Below are 20,454 nucleotides of genomic sequence, written 5' to 3'. Positions count from 1 at the left end.
GGCTTCTGGGCCTCATGGCCTCCTGCATTCTGCTGGTAGATTATGCCAGATGGCATATGCGGGCTCTGCAGTAGTACCTGAAGTTCCTGTGGGCACAGCATCAGCAGAATCTTGCCGACTACCTCCAGCTATCGGTGGGAACTGCGCACCAACTGCAGTGGTGGCTCACAAACCAAGATTGGGTCCTAGGCAGACCCCTCTTCCTTCCCCAATCAGATTTATCAGTGGTGACGGATGCGTCACTTCTGGGATGGGGCAACCAACTGGGGGAGGCGTCTGGTCTCGCAGTGTTCATTGTCACTGTAGCTCTGAAGGGTTTCCACTGGCAGCAGGCTGCTCAGTGTGGGGTCCAGTTTGGAAGTAGGAGTGCAGTTGTACACAGGGTCAGGGACATCAGATTTTCAAGGACTTTTTTTTTTTTTGAAAGTATATTTTTATTGCAGAATTACGTACAAAACATTGAAAAAAAATCAACCATCAGCACCCCCTCCATACAAGGTACCACATGTTTCTCGGAGTGTACACAGCCCATATCCCGGAGGCCGGGCGGCGAAAGTTCAATGTTCAATAAGGTCTCCTAGTATATCACACTGGGGTGTCTGGTCAAAAATATAATCCTGTTTCCGCATTTTATGTCCCCTCAACAACAACTTCCCCCCCTTTAACGAACCCCTGGAGAGATCGTGCTTCCCGTAATAGTCCCACCTGAGCACACTGAGTCTACAGAGCATAGTCCCGCCGACACATCAGCGTGACGCCTCACCCGATCCATACTCTGTACTACCTACTTTCCAGCTCTAACGGGGCAGTCTACGAACTCCTCAATCCCCCCCCTCCCCCTAACTGCTGCTGATGTGGGTGGTGATGATGTGTGTTGGACAGAGTGGCGCGCCGTCAATAATGATTAAATGTTCGTGCTTCTAGTCTCCTGGAACTCAGTCTCCGGAGGTCTCTCCTCAGTATCGTCCGTCAAATAGTCACACAAGGCCTGCACAATCGTCTCCCAAGCCTTAGCTGCCTCTATGCCTCTTTCATTCCCCAATCTGGCGGCCTGCCGCATGCTCACTACACTCTCGCATCTCGCCCACTTCAGCAACTCATTCGTCCATCTCCCCACCACAGGGCCTTCCTTGGTTTTCCATCGCCACGTGATCTCCCTCTGTGCCAACATAAGCCCCAAATCAATGAACTTGCTCGTGACTTTCGTTTTCGCTGTGTGGGGAAACCATAGTAATAGGCACGCCGCCATGTCAAATTCCACTTCCCGATCCGTGACCGCGTTCAGAAGGGCGCCCACCTCGGACCAATGCGTATCCAGCTTCGGGCAACCCCACATCATGTGGTCCAGTTCAACCTCCGGTGCCAAGCACCTCGGGCATGCCGCGTCTTGCACGTGAAAATGCCGGCGGAGCTTCCCTGGGGTCAGATACGCTCTGTGTAGAAGAAAGAAATGTATTTGTTGGAACCTAGCGTTCCTGCTACCCTTCCATGTCCGTGTCAGAATGTGGCCCCACTCTGCATCCGGAATAGGCTTGCCTATACTGTCCTTCAGATTTTCAAGGACTTTATGTCAGGTTTTAGATCCCTCTTCTTGCACCTGCCACAAGAACAATCTCATTTAACTGTGACGTTGAGTGTGCTTGGAGTTATATCAATCCTAACTAAGATGGTCATCGTCCCAGTCTCTTTTGGCAGAGCTTCCCTGTCCAGATGGTATTCAACCACTTTTATGTGAATTAATTTCCTGTTTGACTCCTATATAAGGGAGCTTAGATGTGTGAAGTAGGTGTTGCAACACTTATGATTCTCTTTTCTTTTGTAATGTGTAGTGCCCTCCTTAGATTCTTGTGTTCCTTGATTTTACTCAATTTTTCTGCAGCTGTTTTCTTGCTTGGATTTGCAAGCCTCAAAGACCATGCTAAACTCATTCTCTATATGATATCTTGCTTCCTAACCAATGTAAAGCTCTTCATCTTCAATGAAAAACTATCCATATTGTCAAAGAGATTTGTTTCTGCCTTTTGTGACTTTTTCCACCTAAATGGGACCCTCTGAAGGAGATGTGTAACTTCTTTTAATATGTATGGTATGCACCCACGGCACCACAGCTACTGGGAGGAGTCACCCATTATTTGGGCAATCATGAAAGAAACCAAGCCATCAGTGTTCCGCCATTGACAATTGCTCTTCGCCTAATGGGCAAGCGCTCTAGTGTCTGCAAGGCCCTCATGTGTAATTTTGTATGTTAACTGAGATATTTTATTTCCACACTTCTAGCTGTCTTTCTTTCTTCAATGGTCTCTCAGTCGCAGGCTACATGTTTTCTTCCCAGCCTCTCTGCTACTTGCACATTTTGTGCTTACAACGTCTTAACCATTCTTTTATCCACTTTTATTTTAAACTGTAAAGACACTCTATAATTGCTTTTCATACCATGTTGTACCAAGCTTTGAAGTCTAAAACACCACTTTTTTAAACTTACAAAAAAAGAAATTGTCTGGTTACAGGCAGCTATGTTCGGTGCCCCAGTGCAATCAATCAGGGATTTGTGAAGCGCGCTACTCACCCCGAAGGGTCTCAATCACATATGGAATAGTGGTTATGGAAAATCTGAAATATGAGTCTGGTTTCTATAACAGAACGGGATTCATACATTCAATCTACTTTTATTTATATAAAAACAATTATCCCCTGATCTACTTAGGTAAATTCTACGTTTAAAATTGTGTTTATTCCTATTTTGAAAACACGAACTCCCAAGCTTTGCTTGAAACAAGTTCACATGAAGTGGGGGCGACTGAAGTGCATTAAGCAGATGTAGTAATTGACATTTTAGTTCCATACCGACCCAAAAAACATCACAGTTTAAACATTATAAAATTAGAATAATACAGCCAATTAAAAAAAAAAGTAGCAGAAACAAGTAGGAAGTTCGGTATCTCACAAAGTATGCATAACATCTTACAAACGTTTTATTTTTACTTTATGCTTGCTTGCATGGCCATTCTAGTCATTAGATTAAAGTGTTACTCACCTGAAAAATATTAAAGCATTTTGAAAGAATATGGCTAGACCAGGGTAAACTGGGACACCTAAAATGAATATTTAACAACTTGATTAAATTAATTTTTCTTTTGCATTTTCACTTTAAACAATTAAGCTGATGATGGTACTGAAACAGATGTACAAGCAAACCATGACAAAGAAATCATGAACACATACAAAGCTCAACATTTCCAAAATTACATGAAATCTTACAATGTAGGAATAAAAAATATGAGAAATGGCATAAATTCTTTACGAAACAAAATACTACGAGTTAAATTGCTCACTTTAACTGTGTTTCGTAATTTGGAAATACGCAAGATATTTGAGCTGCAAAACAGTAGTCATTATGTCAACCTATTATATTTACAATTAGTAGAAAACCTGTGCGATCATCGATGCACTCAATTTATAAATAATTCATCAAAATTCCACTGGCTAGTGTGCTCGTGGATATCAGCCTCCGCTCATTGGTGATGCAAATATATTTACCCATCAATGACATTACCATTTTTAAAGGCCCCAAACACAAGTAATCTGTTACTAGTGAACTGACAACAGTACATACATATTTACAAGATTGAAGCACTAAAAGCAAACTATTGAGATTAGTAAAAATCAAGAGATTCATATCACGCAGCACAAATATTACCAATATTTTTCCCTAATCAACAGCATTACTTTATTTGTTGAAACAGGACTCCACCACTTTGATGTAATAGCATTACCTTGTGATCATTAGGCTTTTTGAGACCAATCTCTTGTCACATATGATAGCTTCCAAATCGCCTTGAATTCCGAGGTAAGTAAACTTGGATTCTGGTTTATATGCCGACCCATCTCTCAAAAGTCTGAATTACAGCACAGACCTGCATAAATTGCAAAAAGTTCACAATCCTTTTCCCACATATTGGGCATTTCCATGCCATTTTCACATCTTAAGTGATCCCTTTAGTAACCGTAAACCTCATTAAAATAAGAAATTTGCCACTAATTAATACTTCATTGGAGCACATCCTGACCATTGGTCATGTCGTTCCTGGAAGAGTTTACATGTGAACTAGATGGATGAATCTGACAAAGAGGGTGCAGACACATCTTTAGCATAATCTGGGTGCAGGGAAATTTAACAGTCACATTAGTGCAACAAATGTAGCCTTTACTTCACCATAATGGACCAGGACAACTTTTGGCATTAAGACCCATTACTTTCTTCATCCTTGTCCATGCAAGATGATAACATCTCACTGTAGTTTCTTCCAGCATATCAATGTCCTGATTTCCCAGCAGGTGTGCCTGTGTCTGGAAAGGCAAAGCCAAAAGGGCCTTTGCTAGCACAGACTGTTTTACTTGAGGCCTATTCATTGGCCTCAATGACATTGTACAGGGGCATTGTCCAGGTCCTCATAATGGAACTGTGCGTACAGTGGGGTCTTCACATTCAAACAAGTGGAATCTCACACATTTAAATGGTCCTGCTGAGTTATCCAGTAAGGAGCTGGAAGGATGAATGCGGCTAACAATGGTGCCTGGAGCTGGGGAGGAACATGGTGTTAGCCTGGCACTTATAACACCATGGAACAGAACAGAACAGATGAGACATATCAGAACGTTGGAGATTCCGGAGCTTGGTTCCAAGGGAGCAGAATCAGATAACTCAAAATCCATCTGTTTCTGGGTCACAAGTGCCAGACAAGTGGAACTCTGAAACAATGAGGTCCTGAGGAGATACAAAGCCAGCACCTAATGTAGCCCTGAAACACATGATGCCAGGGACTGTATGAGAGACTGAGACAAGCTCCTGTCCTCACAAGATTTGGAACGGGAGCAAGGAAGGCGGTGTCTAACTACTCGGTTTTGGTGCTGCTCTAGTATCAGAGCAACCTCTTAGCAAGTCGTCACTTGAAGAAAGACTGGTGGAACACGGTGAGATAGTGGTTTTCTACTTGACCTTTGATGGTAGGGCCAGAGAAGTGGCAGCCAAAAATCACTATTGCAGCAAGGCATTTGACTCACCACATCAACAGCCTCTGCCTTCCCTGTATCCTGCATCAAGCATAAGCAATATTTAGCCACGGGGAGTTAATGTCAGAATTTAGATGGGTCATATCAAACTGAGTGTGCAAAGGAGCATACCTACTGGTACAGACTGAGAACGGTCCCCTAGCTTATACAGAGGGACTTAAACATTCATAACCTTTCAGTGCAGTAAGTCAGTGGCTCACACCCAAAAGGAAAGACAGGCCCAAATCCAGAGTACACTGGTAACTTGGGGTCTCAATGCCCAAGCAGGAGTGAATGGTCCCTTTCATGAAGAAGAGGGTTTAGTCACAATGGGCCAATGTAAACTGGCTGTTTTACCTGGATGTTCACAACCAGATCTGGCTAGAAAAGGTTTAAGAACCAGGAACAATGTCTGTTTAAAACCAGGCACTTTCACCCACCCTGGGTTACAAGCACCACTTGGTTCAGGCCATTGAGGGTGGCTGTCACACAGGAGGTGGCGTTGGTGGTCCTTTGTTGGAATTGCTCTCTATTTTACCGACAAAAACAGTTCTTTGAAGGGGGCTCTATGCCTCATACTCCCCACTGGTCTGCTATTCCGAATGAGGAAATACACTTCTAACTATATTTACATTTGCCCTTTCTCTGCTTGCATGCCATATTGTTCTGAGGGTCCTAGTATCAATAGTAGTTCACACCCCAAAGGTGCAAATAACTCAGATAACTCTTCCTCAAACAGACCCTGAAGAACTGCAAAGTGAAAAACATTCAGAAGCTATTTTACTCCACTTTTTTGGCCATTTAGGAAAAACGTTTTGAGCTGCAGACTATGCTCCTTCACAAGGCTGGAGTACAAAGATATGTTTGGCATACGTAATGGAATACACTGCAGTTTTTATCAAAAAATGTCTTTCCTTTCTGCTGAGTAGACCTGCTGTCTAGTGACCTCCCTACACTCCTGAACATTGTCTGTCAGCCTATGATTTTGTTCCGAGAAGTACATTATACCACATGTGTGAAACTGTTTACCATATGGGACGCTAGTTAGCACACACGCGCGGATTGTTAGTACAGCGGAAAGCAAAAGCCTGCAGAGTATCAACAATTTAAGACTTTTACAGCTGAACACTTACAAGCTTTCTCTCATGCATTAAGCAAAATCTCACAGACTTACTCAGAAAGCTGCATACATCCTTTAAAAATCTAAACAAGGTTTTTACGAAGTGTGGTGCCAGCTAGAGGATTGGTGGATGCAAAGAGAGATGGGTTGAATGCTTGAATTAATTTCAGCAACTAGTAATTACTAGAGCTGCATCGCAGTCCATTATTGTTTTGCCCAGTATGCACCTCAGATAAGAAGCAACCAGCACACACGTAACAGTAACACAAGAAACCTCAGACCAGTTTAGCCATATTCAGGCCTTGTCAGTATGGTGCAGCCTGAGTCCTAAGGTACAGTGAGCAGGGGGCCTATGTCTGGGCATGTCTGTTATCCTTTGGGCATCACATCGAGGAATATTAAAAGGTGATGGGTGGTATGCTTGAACTAATCTATGCCACTTGTACTTACTCAGGGCTGCATTCCAGTCCATAATTCTCTTTTTGCCCCCCATGCCACCATCATTTTTCTATTTTTCCCCGCTAAGGCAACTGTAGCAGCAGGACTCTTAGATCAAGTAAATGTAATCGCCCATCTGACAGGAACAGGTAAGAACTGCACCATTTAATTACAGGAGGTTATGGTTACTCTACTTTGACAAAGACCTCTGATCATTAGCCCTTCAAGTGAACTTGTACAAAATATAGTGGTCATCAGCCTCTATATTCCATAAGGTTGAAATGACAATTACATATAATTGCTAAGTTAAAAAAAATTGAAAGAAGAACATCTGGCACTCCTCATAAACAGGCAAGAGTATTATACCTTGCAACTGATAGCAACATATTTCTGTAATTAATACACATGCAAAGCAAATCTACAGGCCTCAAACTGAACAATACGTCCTTAAATTGGTCTTCTCAGACCACGTGTGGTTCAAACTGGGGATCCATGGCACGAACTAAGTCTAACAGCTAATGGACCAATTTGCCTTTTAAAGATCTTATTGGCAAAGTATCCTTATTTGTCCTGAGACTGAGCAACCTTTGATTCTTTGGACCGATGATTCTGCAGGGTGACACTCAAATTTCATAATACTGGAGAGTTTCTTAGTTTCAATGACATACTCACTCACCCGTGACTTGTAAGTCAACAAATACAGAGGCAGTCTGCTCGCTCTCTCTCTCATACTATGCATTTGCCAGCACTACTTTTGTTCACAAATGTTTCTCTTGAGTTGAGAACAATTGTGACGTTCCAAATGTTCTACCACATCTATCTCTTGAGCCAGAAACACCAAGAGACAACATTTTCCTGCATGATCAGAGAATTCACTCTTGCTACTCTTTTGAGGTACTGACTGAATATGGCTAGGTTTGAGCGGAACACATTTGTCCAAATGTCTAGTCATGCACTGAGCACACACATATAAAAGAGAATGCTTAGAGGGCAGAAAGTCTGTTTAACAAAAAAAAGAAAGAAAACAACCAATCTTTACATCATAGTGCAACCCCTTCCCCCGGACTCTCAAACTGTATACACTGGTCAGCCAGTGGCCACGCCATTTCACAATTGGGGTTAAAGCCTTGCTTCAAGCGTGCCTCAGACTATGCCCTTTATCAACCTTTCATGCCCCAAAACCCTGCCAACCCTCCTGAAGCACTTCGAAATGGACACCATCAGCATAACCACATACATAAGTAAAACCACTGCTCTTACTGGCGTGGTCAAACACCCATGCCATATGGTTAAACAAGCATCTTTCCCACTGATACACAGTTTACAATTTAGCAGGTGCGTGCAAGTAGGATGTGGCAGCAGCTCTCAATGTAACCTGTGTAAGTAAAAGGCCCTCACCAGCAGTAATCGCCATAGACAGTAGAAAAGCAGATAAAAGAACATACTGTCGCTCATACGTGTTAAGCTTGATAGTTTGTACTTAAAATCTTTGCAGGTGTAAGTGATTCACTGATGCGACCTATCATTTAATTCATCTCCACTCCAACACCCATTCCAATTTCCAAACTCATTTACTCGCCTTCACAAAGGGACACAGCATGAGTAGATTCTGATAAAACGCAATTTCATAAATTAGGGTAGCATTCGTTACAGCTGTATAGAAGAAATCTTGAATTGTTTCTTACCTTGCGTGACGTAGGCTCCAAACAAGATCCACATAGAAGCAATCAGTGATCCAAACATCATCATGAAGCCAATAAAAAGCCAGATCCGTGCACCTGTTGAATAGATGTCCAGAGATGGCTATCACAAACTATATAAGGCAATGACGAGAGCATGGTATTGTTTATCAAACTTCATTCAACTGATAAAGGGGCCCAGTGTACTCATCTCCACCTCTTTGAGCAGCCACTGCTCTATGGATTTCTGGTTTTGAAATACTTATTTCACCATGCCCACACTAGGAATGCACTTCCCTCATCATGGGCACGCTAGAAATGTACTAAGTCGAGCATGCTCTTTTACAGCACTGCTCAAACTGTAAAAAGGTATAATAATCCAAATCACGGCATACATTCTGTGGTGCATCAACACTGCTACGTGGAAAATGGTTTTACGCTTCAGTGACAAGGTGAACTTACTACACAATGTATACCGAGCCCTCACATTAGAATCAGAAGGTAGGTGGTGATTACATAGAAAAAATTTGCTTAAAATATTAAAAACTGAAGTGGCCATATTACTTGGAACAGCCAAAAGAATAGTTGGATTTGTGAGGAAGAATTCAGATTTCTTAGAAACAATAACCCTATTATACTAGCATTCTATGGGCCCCCAACTATCCATAACAATGATAGGGATCCCCCCGGTTAGACCTATTTTAAGCTATTTGGGGTTTTTGATGGAATCCTCTGGTTTCAAAACAAAAGTCTTATATTAAATGCTCTGCGCATATCTCTATAATCTCCTTCAACGTAAAGGAACCAGCATATCTGAACTACTGCCTCGCATTCCACGTACCCACCAGACAACTTTGCTCTGCCCAACTTGCCCTGGCCACAGTCCCATGGAGTCACAAGAGCAGAACCGGAGGAAGATCCTTCTCCTACCTCGCCGCCAAGATATGGACCACCCTACCCCTCCACCTCAGGCATTCCCCTACGCTGGCCCAATGCAGGAAGTATCTGAAAACCTGGCTCTTCAACACAACCTCCACTTCCAGACGAATCAGCAGCCCCCCTCCCCCACCCAATCGGCTTGAGACCCTCCCGAGTGAGTGAGTAGCCGCGCTTTACAAACCCCTGATTTACTGATTGACAATCATGGGGGCTACCTGTGTCCGAAGTCTGCCCCTGCCCCTGTCTTTACGTTGGGGATTTTGAAGAGAGACCTATTTTAAATGACATGGATCTGTTTTCAGAAAATATTTTCAAGTGGTATCGCTTTATTGATGATATCCTGTTCATCTGGAATGCTCCTTGTGAACAATTGGATGAGTTCCTGGACAGGCTGAATTTGGGGGACCACCAATCTTAAATTTATTGTGCACCAAAGTAACAGTATGGTCACCTTTCTGGACATTTTGATTAAAAATGTTCTGGGCCATTTAGAGGTAGAACTTTTTAACCAAACCTACCGATAAAAACGTCCTCTTACATTATACTAGTTACCATCCTAAGGCTCAAAAAGACAACACCCCTTTTGGGCAATTCCTCGTCCATAGAAAATTTCTTCAGACATTCTGACACCCTTAAAAGGAAGTTGAAGGATCACGTTTATCCTAAAGAATTGGTCAACCATGCCTTTAAGAGAGTTTTTATAACTGAGGCAGTATGTTTAATAAAAAAGATAACAAAAACATGATTGAGAGAATAGTATTTGTTAATACTGTTAATTCCAATTGCAAAATTCTGAATGCTGAGGACATACATTTGGAATAAACTCTCTTTGCTTTTAAGCACAATAACAGTCTATGTAATTCACTGGTGCCCACTTACAGGGAACTAAAGCCTTCACAACAACAAAGTACGCTTCAGATGACTAGACCAACTGGGAATCATAGGTTTTGGGAACTGCACCGTATGTGTACTGTATAGTGTGTAAAATGTCTGAATAGAACGGCTGCAAAGTGACAGAAAACAGTTTAAATAATTGTAGAAGCAGCAAAGTTGTATATTTGAAAGGTGTCCCTGAGGGTTGGGGTATGTGGGGGGGTAACCGGTGGAGAGTTGGGGTTAAAAATGTTGGAAAAAAATCAGCTTTGAAAACCAATAAGACTAATGCCCCTCTTGTTCAACACTACATAATGGTTAAACATAGCCATTCACTGGTTAACCTTGAAAAGATCACAGGTAATAGAAGAGACTGTAACCTCGAACTGAAGCAAATAAAATAGAGAACAGTAGTAAAGTTCCAGGTTTGACACTGTCAGATAGGGCTTGAATTCGAGAGAGGATTGGATGAAACTTTTGAATTAAATTGGAAATTCAATAACATAATGGATACATGTTGGCAGTTTGAGCATATAACATTATGCATTTATGCATAGTTTATGGGTGAGGAAGGCCATTTTTCCAAAACTTTTTTTTTCAAAATTAGGATTTTTTTTATTATTTGTATTATTTTAGTTGACCATGGTAAAATACCATTATTATATTCTGGGGATATGTTTGCATATATTATGAGACTACAATAGAGATTCGAAATGGAGTAATCATTTAATTTTTGACAGCAATAATAGGGGTAGTTTATAATAGATTACCCCTCTCATCAAATGTATTCCATCAATTAGTCTAACCACAGCACTTTGCCATTCCAATATGGTGCTGTGAGGACGTAGAAATGTTCCTCTGATATCGGAGACGCGGCATACGTGTAATGCGTGATTGCTTCATCAGATTGGGCCGGTTTAAACCGTGGGACGGCAGCGAGGCAAAATACGTACTTTGAACTAGAGACCGAGCACCCGTGTTGATTATTGCAGAAATCTGAGATCCTTCAGGGCTTCCAGGTAAGCGATTAGTGGATCCCCACCCGGAAGAATTCAGAGGTCACAGGAAAATTAAACTGACATAGATTTCTCTATGCCGTAAATAGGGTGATTCGGCAACAGACCGGGTTATAATGGGACCTTCTTTTCTGTGCTACAATAACAGCACGGGGGACCTAATTGGGCTAATATTTTGTTAAGACAAATCATGTCTCATTTTAGACAGAATTTGCCCCATCTCAAAATTTAGAAAGCATCCTCACAACCTTTTGGGTGGACATGCGGGAAGTTTTTTATAACTTGGGGGTATGTAGAGTGTGGGGCGGCCTCTTTATTGATGTCAAATTTCTGACAATCTGCTTTGATAAAACTTGTACATAAAATGTGTGAACAATTGCAAGTCAATGGCTTGATGTTTTATGATGATTTTTTTATGTGGTTATGTGGTTTTGTGCATTTATGCATATTATGTTTTTATTACATAGGACTTTTAGCTAGTGATATTCTTAGGAGGAGATTATCCTTGTTGTGTTGAAGAAGGTGGTTTCATATTTTATGAACAACCGAAACGCGTCGATGCATAGACTGTGCTAAATTTGAGGAACAGATGATCATATTAGAAAAGAAATTGGTTACTACTACGTGGTGTTTTTATTGATTCCTACAAATTAGCCTGAATCAATGATAGATGTGATTGTCTTGTATGTTACCTCTCCTTCACATCCATGTAGTCTATGTGTATATATCTTTTATGTTTCGTTTTTTTTACAGTAATAACATTTTAACCTATGAAATAATTGTGACAATTATTGATATATGATGAAAAAAGTTTTTTAAATTAAATTTGGAGCTATAAACGGCACCTTTGATTACTGTGCAGCTTTCGAGTCATTGAAGACTGGAGCTATGAATGTGTGGTGATTGGGTGTCTGTATGTTCAGTTGACAGAATACAAGTGGTTTCCATAGGGGGTTATTTACGATTGAAAAGCATTTAGAGAGCTGCCACGTAAGCAATAATAAGACTAGAGAGTTATGTGGAGAAGATTAACATGGCCGGAGCCTTGAAACGGAGGATCCTAGTGGTGATTCCTTTGCCCGAACCTGAGAACGTCAAACACCTAACTCCAGCAGTTCCTACCAACTGAGGTGCTGGGATTGGAGGCCCAAATATAATTATAGGTTCCCAAAGTGTTTCATCTATCAAAAAGAGGAGCAAATTAATAGATACCTGAAGCAGGGACTATTCCACATGGAAGGGGATCCCCTATACACCAAGAGGCTGTTACCACTACAACCTCTAAAATCAGAGAGTTAAAACTCTGAGGCAATAAGATACTGGTGTTCCCTGATCTCAGCAGAATCACCCCCCCCCCCCCCAAACCCCCCCCAAAAAAAGACACAGGCTTGAGCCTCAATCGATAAAAAAGAAGAGCTGACAGCGGGGCATTAGCCTGCTGTGTGGTAGCCAACCAAACTCTACATCAAGTATGGAGGGTAGGAATTCTCTTTCAGAGATCCACAAGCAACACAGGTCTTTGTGGCTGACAGGAATCTTGAGATCAATACATGTAATATTTAAGCAGAATTGGTTGCTCGATGAACTGACCAGTTACTTTTAGTATTCAAGGAGCAATGCAAGGCCAAAGTTGTTGAAGTAGTTCTGATTGACATACCTCTGTTTCCTCTCAACTCACCTCCAAGCTCCACGGTTCGCACAGAGTTGTACTTTGCTCTACTTACCATTAGAACCAAGTAAATCCTGCTTACTGTTAAAAACTAGCAACCGTGTGCTTTTTAATTCATGTTTTCTTAGTGATGTAAGAAAAGGTAAATAGACAATTATTTTGGGAGCTATGTTAAATTTTTGCTTATCTGTGATTATTGAAGCAATACACATGCTAAGGGGCAAAGGGACATCTTACAATTCTTGGTGATTTCCTGAATCCACTAAACTCTAAATAAACCTTGTTTTGTTCAAAGATAAAATACTAGCCCATATTTCCCCTACAATAAAATATCATTACATTCAAACCACATATCTTGAAGTTAAACTGTGAGAAAAGAGGACTCATCACTAATTATATTGAAGGATAACAGTTCAGTATTAAAGAATTGCTCTAGCCAAAAACAAACCTACCAGTCCTTCCTAAGCAACCATCACTGTAGCTATCTCCTCTCACTTGTGCATTTGATACAGCATTGATCCTGTAAAGCAAGACACAACATATTTAATAAGCCTTTTAGAAGGAAACAAAAAAACATCCAAATAAGATCTTGAGCCTAGCTAGGTCCTTGCTCGACACATAGTCACAGGGCATGAGGCGGTATACTGTTTATGACATTAAATAGCACCCTCGGGCATTGCTGATATCCTGTGGTGTAACAGCAAAATTCATGCTTTCTTTTTCATTGTAGTAAGAATTCTTCCATAATCCAGAAGTTTTTGGGCAACCACATTTTAAAATATAGTGCTTTAATAATTTGAATTTTAATACTTTGTCTTACAATGAGATGACCTCATACAGGGGCGTTCTGTCCTCAATGGATGTAATGAACACTTCAAACTAATATCGTTTTAGTACAAAACTTCGGCACTGTTTTAAGACAAATCACTAGATTTGGAGAATACTTGAGACTGATACACTACTAAAATTAAGTATGTAGACATTCACAGAATGAGGAAATTAATCCAGACGATACAAGATATATATAAATGAGTTATTGCAGTCATAAAAGATTCACCTGCTGAGTAACAGATTAAAGGAACCAAAAGACTGGCTAAAGTACATCTGGATGCGTATAAGATGTGCTGAGGACAATACAGGACAACAGGCACGGTCAAACAGAGCTGCTTTGCACCCCAGTGACTTCTGATAGGTAGGTGGCTTTGATTCCACGATGCCAAACTGCTGAAGGATGCAGAAAGAACAACAGAATGTTGAACAATGTCAAACATTCACCCCAGCACAGAGATCTGGGGCTAAATTCATAGTTTTCTTGCTCCCCATGCCATTCCAGTTTAAATCCACCCATATCCAAATCAGTCTTGACCCTGTTCCCCATGGGAACAGTCCAGCCCGAATTGCCAGGCCAGGTTCTCGCGGACTGGAAAACAAGCATACTAGGACCGGTTTCGGGGTTTCACCCCTCATCAGCCATGCTAGCTTGACTCCAGTGGCATGGAGAACACTGGACCCTCGTCTGGTGGAGGAGTCACCCAAACCAATTACTAATTTATTGATGTTGACTAGGCTCTCTATAGCACGCTCTTAGAAACAAGAGGCTATGCAAACCTTGACTTGTACTGAATAAATTAAGTCATGGCTCTAGATTCTTTAGTGACCAGGCTGCAGAAAGGTTTGTTATTAATAGTAGTTAAAATGCTTGTAAAAAATGAGAAGGGACAGATAACCTAATTACTACATAAACATATGTTGCTACTGCTGTTGATTCTTATCCTGGAGAACAGAGATTCACCAATAACAATTGGAAGAGAAGCATGAATGAAGCAAGTTAGTAATGAAATTGTGAAAGAGAAGCAGCTAAAAACTGCAGCTTTCTTTTAAGGCACAGATATAGGTCACTAACAATGACATCAGAAACAATGTCAACAACTTGCATGTAAAACACAGTAACAGGAACCGTAAAAACTACATTTTCCATTATGCGGGAGTGCCATCATTCCAAGACACCAACACCAATTGTCTGTTGAGCTTCCTATAACCCGCTTCGCTCCCCTGGTTCTTCCTCTTGTTCTCCTACTCCGCTGGAGAGGTAAGTACATGTGGGAAATTTGTGGAGAGACTGCATTCAAGGGTCTCAGTCATGAAATTTTTTTATGTGAAATGCATTACTTTACATTGTTTAAATAGCCGCAGCATGCCCAAGTTAACTCACCAGCAGCAGACAGTAATAATCAACATGAGGACCTGAAGCAGTTGCCCCTTCAACACGGACCACGGGTAGGGGCCACAGATGTTCTGCTCTTCCGAAGCACTAGTAGTGCCAGGGAGAGGGGCGAGGGGAATCGTGAATGCAGCTTCAGGGCTGAATTACTGCACAGGCTTCAGCCACCTTGCAGCTCTTTGGCAGCAACAGAGCGAGACAGTGTGAGCATAGTTACTAATTCTTCTTCCGCGCAGTCTACATTTTGGAATAAAAGACATATGCAAGCAGGGACACTTGACCAGTCCTCGCATCTCTGCCCAGCATCAAACCCCTCTAACTCCTTAGAACCGAGGTTGTCAAACCTTTTTTTCTGAGCCCCCCTAAACAAAATGTTTTGAAGTTGTGCCCCCCTCCAAATCGTTATGGCAAGGATTGGGGAAGTGGGACGGATAGGGTTGCCTGGAGAGGAAGGGATGTATGAGATCATTTCAGGGGTACCTTTTCGGTTGCTCATAATCCAGGCTAAATGCATTAAACAATACCAGCAATGGGCAAAAACATATTTCTCTCCATAATTGGGCAGCTGATTCCCTTCCACTCCTGGGTACAAATTCAACTGCTGGATTAATAATAACAGCTGTCGTGATTAGCAGGCTATCACCTCTACCGCTTTCAGCACTTCCCCATCATTCCTGAAAATCACACCAATTTTGAAACAGGGTTCCTGTTCCTTTCAAGAACACAACAAGCATTGGTAATGCATTAGTCCCACCTATGTGATAAATAAAGAGCCGTTTTCATCAATCATCGTCCGGAAAAAGGAAAGAGCTCCCTGACAAATAATATAGCAGTGGAGAGGATGTGGCGCAGTGACAGGAGCTGCTGCCTCGATTACTGGGGATATCGGTTCGAGTTTTGGCGGTGCAACATCCTGTGATTCTATGCAAAACACTTAGGGCCATATGTAGGTGGCTAAATACCGGTTGGTAACACCGAAAAAGTCCACTTTTCGGCGTTACCGACCGGTATTTAGCCATGTGAGATGTACGTAATACCGAATTGAATCGATAATAACGAATCGGTAAAAAATTACCGATTCCTTATTTACCGATTTAAATTTACCGAAACAAAGAATACCGAATCTGAAATAACGAATCGGAATAATCCCCAAAAAAGCGATGTAGCAAACCTCGTTAATACCGAATATGACCAGATTCGGTAATAACGATTCGGTATATACCACTTTTCAGGAGCATGTGGTAATCAGGTGCAGTGCATAAAAACAGGCCCAAAATGCATCTGTGTGAACACAATGGCGGGCCTCTACCTCATAGCAAGGCGGCTACGCTTGAGAGCAGCAGGAGTGAGGATCTGGAGACAGGAAGAGCAGGTGTACAGATTGCGCATCACATTGTTCCAATTGACAGAAGCAGAAATCCATGAAAGATACAGACTGCACCCTGATACCATCCTGGACCTAATACGGGACCTAAAACCCTATCTGGAGCATCAGACACCAAGGGCCCACGCTGTCCCCACCCATGTCCAGGTACTCTGCTGCCTGCACCTCCTTACATCAGGAAGTTTCCAGGGTGTGATAGCTGCAGTGGGTGGAGTGTCACAGAGCTGTCTATCCCGTTTCTTCAACACCTTCCTAGATGCCATGATGGACAGAATGGAACATTACATTTCCTTCCCCAGTACACAGGCGGAGCTGCAGAGGACCAAGCTGGAGTTTTACCAAATTGCACACTTCCCACACGTCATCGGCTGCATCGATGGGACCCATATACCCATCTGCAGCAAGTGAATACATATACAGGAACCGCAAATCCACCCACTCCATCAATGTACAGGTGACATGTAATGCCAAGTACATAATTACTGACATCGTGGCCAAATTCCCCGGGAGTAGCCACGACGCGTACATCTTCCGGAACAGTGGCATCCATACACGTCTGCTTGCAGGTGAATTTGGAGATGGATACATACTAGGTAAGTAAATGTGACACACCCTGATGTACACCCTGGCTAAAGCTGTTGGTCACACAAATTAATGCCACTTACATCTGTACATAGGTGACAGCGCATATGCCCTCCGGCCTTATCTACTCACACCATATCTCAACCCAGCAACCCCAAGGGAGAGGAGATACAATGTGGCACATAGGAGCACACGCAACGTGGTGGAGCGCACATTTGGATTGCTCAAAAGCAGATTCCGTTGCCTCCACAAAACTGGAGGTGCACGTCTGTACAGCCCCATCAAATGTTGCAAGATAATTGCTACATGTGCAATGCTACACAATCTGGCCACAAAAAAAGGAACAGCAGTGGAACTGACTGACTCAGAGGACGAGGACGAGGACAACCCTCAGCCAGAGCCCTGCGCAGCAGGTGTTGCTATTGAACATGATGGGAGACAGAGACGGGCAGAGATTACGGCAAACTATTTCTGAGTGAGTAACGACACAGAGCCAGTTACAGTTACATGTTAAGGTGTTTATTAGGCACACCCCCAGTATTGTGAGCAATGTCCAATTGGACATGGGTTACATCACCCATCTCATGCATGGTAATAGCCATAGGTCCTTACTTCCTGCGGCCACGCGCTGCCCGTGATCGTTCCCTATCAACACTGTCCGGTGTGTTGGACTGTTCCTGTGAAGGCACGTTACGTTCACTACGCCTTCTGCACTCGGTGGGTGAGGGCGTGATGCTACCAAGGCTGGTGGCCTCCTCACTGTCCCCCCCCTCCATTGTGGCCGCCTTAGCATTCTGCATTTGCTCTAGCACTGAGGTCATGGACACCATCCCCCTGGCCACATCCCTGCTGCAATGCGCCATCTCCTCCTGCATGGCGATGGACCTGCGACACATCAGTGATGTTGCAGTGGCCAGCCGGTTCACCGACTTGGTATATGCCTGGAGCCTCTGTCTCTCCCTGCGCCTCGCTAGACGGTCCTGCTCAAGCTGGCTGCAGAGGTTGTCGACCGAAGTAGCTACTCTCTCCATTCCTGCACACAAGTTCTCCCCCATAGCACTGATGCCCTTCTCCATCCTGTGCATATGCTTGTTTATGTGTGCCACCTCCCTGTGCATTGACTTCATCTCTCTCCATTGCAGGCGCTGGACCTTCAGCATGTTGCCTTCCAGTCCAGCAAACACACTGTCACCCTGCTCGGCTGCTTCTGGACTGTCCGGCCTTGCCCTGCGGCGTCTGGATGAGATGTGGGCACCCTCGGATACAGAACCAGACCTCTCCCTGTTGGATCTATCTCTTATGGGACTTTGTTCGCCCCCTCTGCCCTCCTTCTCTGACTCCTCCATCTGCTGGAGGGTGGCCACGGCATGCCTCCTGCCTGACTGTGGTGGTGCGGGGGTTGGTGATCTTCACAGTGGGGACTGTGTGAGAGGGGATTGCGGACTTCCCTGGAGCTGTGGTGATGGCTGTGGTGGAGGAATAGATGGCTGTGATGACGCAGAGCTTGTGGTTCCTGCAAGCATGCTGACGTCTTCATTTTGCCTCCCCTGTGGCCTGGCTGACTTAGCTCGGCTGCTCTCTGCTGCACTGCGAGATGACTCGCCTGTAATGACACAAATGTAGATATACTCACTGCTCTGTCTGCTATGGAATTACATTAAACAACATGCCTACAGAGCACAGTGGTTGTCCTGACGTAGCCTATTACTTTACCATGCTATTGTGTTTGCTAGCCTGACTGTCCTATTCATGAGTTCCCTCTGACTACATCATCCATAATGCATTGCAGGTAACCAGTAAGACATGGGGTGGGGTGGGAGCCCCTTTGCCGTTATGGGGATTGGGGTTGGGGAGGGGGTAGCACAGCATGCTGGGCATGCTTCTTACCTTGTTTTCTAGCTGCTCTGGCGGAGCTGTCTGCGTCTCCCACGCCACTCACACTCTCCGGCTGGATGGTGGACTCAAACATCAGTTCTAGTGGTGTTGGTGCTGGGGCTCGATTTTTCCCTCCACCAGTTTAGCCAGCCTGCCTCTGTCTCTCTTCCATTCTCAGTTTTGCTGTCTTCCTGAGGTCGTAACACCTCTTCCTAATGTCCTCTATGGTGCGCTGGGTCACACCCATGGCAGTGATTTTGTCCCGGATGCCACTCCAGATTTGCCTCTTCTGTGACTCTGGCACTTGGTGGGACTGGGCTCCAAATAGCTTGTGGTGCTCTTGGTGGACATCCTGGATCAGGACCTCCAGCTCCTTGTCACTGAACTTGAGTTTTCTCTTTCTGTCGCCTCCCTCCTTCTCCCTGTCCTGGCTTGCCATTTCAATGCTTGTTGTAGTATTTCAGTCCTGCTTGTGGCTGTGTGGCTGTGTTGCTGCTGGCTCCTCAGCTCACCTGCCTGCCTGCCTGCCTCACTGTGAGCTCCAAGTCCTGTGCACCTGGCTGGGTGCACAGGACTTGGACGCACCGCGCACACTCCCCGTGAGTGAGCCCAGGCTGCCCCGATCCCGCCGCTGCCCGCAGCTGTGCTCCTGACCACTGGTGTGGTATCCGCCTCTGTAGCGCAGCGCTGCTTTTCACCTGCTGACTGTTGTTCCCTCCCCTGTTGGCCGTATCGTGACCAGCCACTGTCTCCTGTGATTTCCAGTTTGTTTCCCCGCTGACTGTTGTTTTATCCTCTGTTGCCCGTATCGTGCCCAGCCACTGTCTCCTGTTATATTTAGTTTGTTCCCTTGTTGCCCTCACTGTGCCCAGCCATTGTCCTCTGGTTATTTGTTGTTCGCTGTTTTTCCCTCTTGCTGTGCCCCCGCCGCGTTTCCCGCCCCCTCCCCTCTCCCCGCCGCTGCTCCCCTGCGGCCCCGCCCCCTTCCACCTGGGAACCTTCCCATTCGCCGCCCCGCTCCCACCTCCCAGCTGCTCCTCCCTCGCTCCGCCCCCCCCACTCTCCACATATGGCAGAGTGGCAAACGCGCAGGGTTGACGCGCAGCGGGCGCGCCCTAAGCACACCGAAGGCGCGCCAAAGGTAAGCCCGTCTGCGCCCGTCCGCGCCTGGACCACGCCCAGTGCCAGGACCCCTGGACCCCGCAGACACCAGCCCACCCGCCGGATCTACGACGCCACCGAGCTCAACGCACTCAACACCGGCCGATCCCCGGGATGCTACCGAGCCACTCGGAGACGCACCCACGGACCCTTCAGCTGCCAGTTCACCTGCCACCGGACCTGCACTACAGAAGCACCCAACAAACCGAACTCCAGCAGCAACCACCTGAAGTGCATCCTACTCAACACCCGCTCCGTCCACAGACACACCATCGAACTCTGGAACATCCTCGACACCACATCGCCAGACGTTGCCTTCCTCACGGAAACCTGGATGAACGCCTCTTCAGGGCCCGACATCGCCATCGCCATCCCGGACGGATACAAGATCTCCCGGAGGGACCGCACCAACCAGGCGGGAGGAGGCATCGCCATCATCCACAGGAAC

General features: G+C 44.5%; 1 protein-coding gene across 1 annotated transcript in view; it reads right to left on the bottom strand.

Moving 5' to 3' along the window:
* The window catches only part of TMEM50B (transmembrane protein 50B), a 91,235-nt gene that overhangs the window by 10,607 nt on the left and 60,174 nt on the right, over positions 1-20,454 (bottom strand). Inside the window, exons 4-6 of the mRNA XM_078656951.1 lie at positions 13,236-13,303; positions 8,293-8,385; positions 3,035-3,092 (exon numbers count right to left, since the gene is read on the bottom strand). Coding sequence (XP_078513077.1) covers positions 3,035-3,092; positions 8,293-8,385; positions 13,236-13,303 — 219 coding nt within the window. The remainder of the gene's footprint in view (positions 1-3,034; positions 3,093-8,292; positions 8,386-13,235; positions 13,304-20,454) is intronic.

This window comes from Lissotriton helveticus, chromosome 8, assembly GCF_964261635.1.
Source record: "Lissotriton helveticus chromosome 8, aLisHel1.1, whole genome shotgun sequence".
NCBI lineage: Eukaryota > Metazoa > Chordata > Amphibia > Caudata > Salamandridae > Lissotriton > Lissotriton helveticus.
Note: the sequence above shows the minus strand (reverse complement) of the source record. Positions and strands in the feature narration are given on the sequence as shown.